General features: G+C 33.2%; 1 protein-coding gene across 1 annotated transcript in view; it reads left to right on the forward strand.

The window, feature by feature from the left end:
- LOC107623017 (protein FAR-RED ELONGATED HYPOCOTYL 3) overlaps nt 1,718-6,154 on the forward strand; it is a gene marked incomplete in the record, with an annotated part of 6,121 nt that continues 1,684 nt past the window's right edge. The window contains 3 exon segments of the mRNA XM_021113516.1: nt 1,718-1,900; nt 3,526-3,600; nt 3,861-6,076. Of these exon segments, the coding sequence (XP_020969175.1) occupies nt 3,908-6,076 (2,169 nt within the window).

Raw genomic sequence — 6,154 nt, forward strand, 5'->3', positions numbered from 1 at the left:
AAGCTCTGAAAGATAAGTTATCTCTAACATGTGAAAATTGTGATGCTAATGAGTAAAAATAGAGAATGTGAAAAGAACTAGTTGTTGAGACTTTGTGACTCTCTTAGTAGCAAGCAGCTTAGAGCTTTGTAAATTGAACTTCACAATCTTTTATTTTTATTATGAATGTTAAGATTGAGTAGCAAAGTTAAAATACCAACCAAATAACAAAAAAGGTTTTTATTATTTCTATGTAAATGCAATACTCTCTCCTTCCAAGTAAATCTGTCTTTTAGTGTTAATGTTTTAAGATAGCTTTACTTTTGTTTTACAATCTGATTTACTTACATTATAATTATTTTACAGCTATCCAAATTCTTTGATACAAACAAAATATTAAAAGGTAAATAATTGAGAGTGAAATCAGACAAAAAGAAGTTTGTGAACCTCTTTTTAAACCCAGAAAGTTATCTTTCTCATAAGTTTCCGAACTTTCTAAAGTCTTGAAATTTATTATTTATCTTTTGGAAAAGTATAGGGTAACAATAAATTATCTGCCGGCTAACAATAATTAATTATTATATTTTAAATACATATATAAAGAGACACATCCAGAAAATATATCTATAAAGACATTTCTATTAAACACCGCCATAAAAATGATATTTTTATTAGACACATCCATGAAGACACTTCTATAAAACACAATTATAAATAAAATACAATTATAAATAAGAGTTGGTAGAAGTTGGTAAATATGCTGTTGGTAATATAGTGGGACCGTTATCCTTTTTAAGCCAATCTCAATTCTATAGGGTTGTATTTGGTTTTGAGAAGATGACAAGACATTAAAAATAAGGCACAAAAGATATAGAAACATAAATTAATGTCTTGGATTTTGTTTGGTAATAAATTAAAATAAATTATAAAAATTTAATTTATTTTTATTTTTTATTTAAAAAATTTTAGAAAAAAAATATAATTATAAAAAATTAATAAAAATAATAAAATAAAAAATAAATTATGTTTTCTATTAAAATAGACATAAAATATATTAATTTTATATTTTTGTGTTTTGATGACAGTACTTTGTACTTGTAATTGTAAACAAACGCAGTGTAAGAGAGGAGAGAAAATTAGGATGGGCTTAATTTCAGAAACATAAACATGATCAACCTATTATATAAATTGAGAAGAAACTCAAATACGTCCCTATGAAATATGGATAGGTAACGGGTTTGTAAAAGCCCATCCCATTTTTATTCTTAAAAACTAAATAGTAATAACTACCAAAATTGCAATAGTAGATTTTTTCGCTAAAAATCCAACTCCTAAAAAAATTAGTAATTTAAGATTAATCAGAGAGCCTACCTATTACACAAATGATGTAACATCATCACAAAGTTAAATAGTCTAGTTCTCACAGAAAATTATTTATTTAAAAAGTAAAGTTTAATTTTGCCTTTTACACTTCTTTTATAAAAAAAAGTCATATAATTATTTAAATAATTATCTAAGTAATAAATTCGAAAAACAATGATTTGTGCCATAAATTACATTGATTGTGACGATAAAACTAAAATTAAATCTAAAAATAAAAGTTTTGTGAGATTATTTAAGTAATAAATTTAAAAAATAATTGTTAGTACTACAAATCCTTTTATATTAACTATGTATACAAGTAAAATAAATTATAATTTAAATCTAAAATAAAAGTTTCACATAGAAGAGTCGAATTGGTTAAAGAAGGAACGCGAGTTGTCTTTGAAACCCTAAAGCCTCACGCATTTGGGGATTGTTCTTCTTCCACTCGCTCATGCCCCTCGCGTGAACCTGACTCTCCCTCCTCTCTCTCTCTCTCACTTTCACCTTCTTTCATCCCTTTCTGTTTCAGATCATCAGTCTCTCTTCTTTCTCTCAGGTACCTTCAATTTCCACACACCCTAACCCCCCTCTCCCTCTCTCTGATTCTTTTTTTGTGTAACTCTGTTTGAATTGCTCTTGTTCTGTCTTTTATGCTTTATACAATGCTTTTAGGTTCTTGTGCTATTCTTTAACTTACTAGATAGATGTAAGACTTCAAATTCAGTGCACTGTGAGCTAGAATTTGGGTTCGGAAGTTTGTATTTTTTGGTGCAAGTTTGGTACAGTTTATGAGGTGGTGGCAGTCAGGCAGTGTGTATAATGTTAGAAGGGTAACTAATGGTTTTTGTTGATGACACGTTGTTGGGTTGAAGTGTGCTCATAAAGGAGGTGAATTTATTAGTTGTAGTTTGTTTATAATGTTAAATAGAGAGTCGGATTAAAAAAAGACTCACAGTTAAAAATTAGCTATTGGTTTGGACCTTATAATGTTTGGAGGTTATCCTATTTGACTTGTGGCACAAAGGAATGTGGAGGAGTCTAAATTGTGTTGATACTGACAGTGTTCTTTTCTTAATCTAAAATGTTCTAGGGATGTTTTGTATACGAAAGATTTTGGAGAGTTGGTCTGTTCCGATATGATATGATGATTAACAAGTTTCAGAGATATGACTCTTTGCACCACTAGACTCATTGACTTTAATGAATACTAACAGATGGTTGTTATCTGTGGGTCAAACCATTGGAATTAAATGGCTAATTCTTAATCCAAATTAATCTGTAAGTTTGCTGCATGAGCTGTTTCTCATCTTTAAGCTGGAAATCTGGAATGTCTAACCCATTTCATTGGCGTGTTATGACTTCTCATGGAATGTCTTTTTCCTAAGTCTATTATGTTATTTCACTTTTTAAAATAAACAAAGTAGCACAAGCTGGCTAGTAACTGTAGGCATTGTTTTCCCGTACTTGTATCCACAAGTTTTAATCATCATATCCAAGTTTGCTGCAAATCCAACTTCTTGAGAGTTTACAGTAAAACATGAAATGACTTTTCTGTTAAAAAGAAAACTAAATTAAATTAAAACTAAGTAAAGTACCATTTTACTGCTTTGATTTGTGGTCAAATAAAGATGTTATTTAACTATTGGGTTTGGTGATGAAAAGGGAGATCAAATGGACCAAAATCCACTTCCAGATTGTGTGTCAATTTGAAAATTGACATCACAAACCAATTGGGAAGTTGTTCCTATGGTCACAACGTCAATGCCATAGAGTAGGATGTAGGAACATGCTTAGGTGCCATGGACATCTGTTGACAATATCATTAAGAATGTAGTGTGTACCACTATCATGAAGCAGACACATTTGTATATCACCTCTTTTTCTTTTGAGCATGGCACATTTCTAATGAAACGTTTATAGCTTAGCAGTTAATGTGGAACAAGATTAGGTGATTTGTCATATATTTTTGGTCTAGAGCTGATGGTTATCTTAATGATTTCTAACATAGAAGTAGAGGGGTGGTAGCTTTTGTAATTATATTTTTCCTTTTTTATCTCTCTTATTAGAGGACCTCCTTGTCTAATCAGGATATTAAATGTTGAGTCTTTCTTCTGTTCATGTTATGAAACTGAAGAACAAATTACATGGCTTCTGTAACAGCAGCCATTTGCCTGTATGCAGGATATTAATTGGATATTTTTGGACCCTTCTAAATTGTCAAGCTACCGACTTCCAAAATAAGAGCATTGGTTACCGGTTAGGGTTGCAGATTTTTTTAACAGATTCCTATTATATATGATAGTCTGCTAGTTATGTTCAGGTTATACCCTTATACTGTCAGTTATCTTAAACAAAGGTTGCCTGACTTATCCCTAAACACTAGCAGGATCTTACTTGTTTTCCCCTCAAGTTGTTTGAAAGTTGAAATTTCTTCTCATGATCTGATTAGACAATGAATTTATTAAGAAAATTGAACTGGATCTTGCTGATGGCTTGACATGATTTATATGTGCTAGAATTTTTCAGTACCCTTCATATCATCAAGAAGAAAGCTGTTCTGAACATGGATATAGACCTTAGGTTACCTTCTGGTGAACATGATAAAGAGGATGAAGAAACAGCTACAATTGATAACATATTGGATGGTGAAGAAAAATTGAATAATGGAGCTATGGAGGGGAGAAATATGGTTGATCCTGGTATGGAGTTACAAGCTCTAAATGGTGGTGATTTGAATTCGCCCACACTTGATATGGTAATATTCAAGGAAGATACTAATCTTGAGCCACTTTCTGGCATGGAATTTGAGTCTCATGGGGAGGCTTATTCATTCTACCAAGAATATGCTCGTTCAATGGGATTCAACACTGCAATACAGAATAGCCGACGCTCCAAAACATCAAGAGAATTCATAGACGCAAAGTTTGCTTGTTCTAGGTACGGAACAAAACGAGAATATGACAAATCGTTCAATCGACCACGTGCAAGACAGAGCAAGCCAGATTCTGAAAATTCAACCGGTCGAAGATCTTGTTCCAAGACTGACTGTAAAGCAAGTATGCACGTGAAAAGAAAACATGATGGAAAATGGGTTATACACAGTTTTGTGAAGGAGCATAATCATGAGCTTTTACCAGCCCAAGCAGTCAGTGAACAAACAAGAAGAATGTATGCTGCAATGGCCAGACAGTTTGCTGAATACAAGACTGTGGTTGGTCTCAAGAATGAAAAGAATCCATTTGATAAAGGACGGAATTTGAGCCTTGAATCAGGAGACGCTAAACTCATGCTGGATTTTTTTGTACAGATGCAAAATATGAACTCTAACTTCTTTTATGCAGTTGATATTGATGATGATCAAAGACTGAAAAATATTCTATGGATTGATGCTAAAAGTAGGCATGACTATACCAACTTTTGTGATGTAGTGTCATTTGATACCACCTATGTTAGAAACAAATATAAGATGCCTCTTGCACTTTTTGTTGGAGTGAACCAGCACTATCAATTTATACTACTGGGGTGTGCCTTAATATCAGATGAAAGTCCCACAACTTTTTCTTGGCTGATGCGGATGTGGCTGAAAGGAGTTGGTGGTCAAGTTCCAAAAGTGATGATTACTGAACATGACAAGACTTTGAAGTCAGTTATTGCAGATATATTCCCTAGTGCTTGTCATTGTGTCTCTTTATGGCATATTGTGGGTAAGATATCTGAAAATATGGCTCATGTAATTAAAAAACATGAGAAGTTTTTGGCAAAATTTGAAAAATGCATATACAGGTCATTGACCAGTGATGACTTTGAGAAGAGATGGTGGAAAATTGTTGATAGGTTTGAACTTCGAGAGGATGAATGCATGCAGTCACTATATGAAGATCGTAAGTTGTGGGCACCAACATTCATGAGGGATGTTTTCTTAGGTGGTATGTCTACTGTCCAACGATCCGAAAGTGTAAATTATTACTTTGACAAATATGTTCACAAGAAGACCTCTGTGCAAGATTTTGTTAAATTGTATGAAGCAATCTTGCAAGACAGGTACGAAGAGGAAGCCAAAGCAGATTCTGATACCTGGAATAAAGTAGCAACATTGAAAACACCTTCACCGTTGGAGAAGAGTGTCGCAGGGGTTTACACGCATGCTGTATTCAAGAAGATTCAAGCTGAGGTTGTTGGTGCAGTTGCTTGTCATCCTAAAGCTGACAGACAAGATGAGACCACTATTATTCATAGGGTTCACGACATGCAATCAAATAAGGACTTCTTTGTTGTGGTGAATCAAGTAAAATCAGAATGGTCTTGTATATGTCGTTTATTTGAATATAGAGGCTATCTTTGTCGACACATATTGATTGTTCTGCAATATTCTGGCCATTCTGCAATCCCATCCCATTATATTTTGAAACGCTGGACCAAAGACGCAAAGGTCCGGAATATAATGGGAGAAGAGTCTGAACATATGCTGGCAAGGGTGCAACGATACAATGATTTATGTCAGCGAGCATTTAAACTGAGTGAAGAGGGATCTCTTTCACAAGAGAGTTACAGTATTGCAGTCCATGCACTGCACGAAGCACAAAAAAGTTGTGTGAGCGTTAATAATTCTGGCAAGAGTCCCATGGAAGTTGGTACATCAGTCACTCATGCTCAGCTTTCTACTGAAGAAGATACCCAAAGTAGAAATATGGGCAAATCAAACAAAAAGAAAAATCCAGCTAAAAAGAAAAAGGTCTGTCGTTAATAACTGTACTGCAACATCTTGATTTTATATAATTATTTTTTTTCATTTGTTGATCTCTCCTTTTTT

The sequence above is a fragment of the Arachis ipaensis genome, chromosome B10 (genome assembly GCF_000816755.2).
Source record: "Arachis ipaensis cultivar K30076 chromosome B10, Araip1.1, whole genome shotgun sequence".
In the NCBI taxonomy this organism is placed as follows: Eukaryota; Viridiplantae; Streptophyta; class Magnoliopsida; order Fabales; family Fabaceae; genus Arachis; species Arachis ipaensis.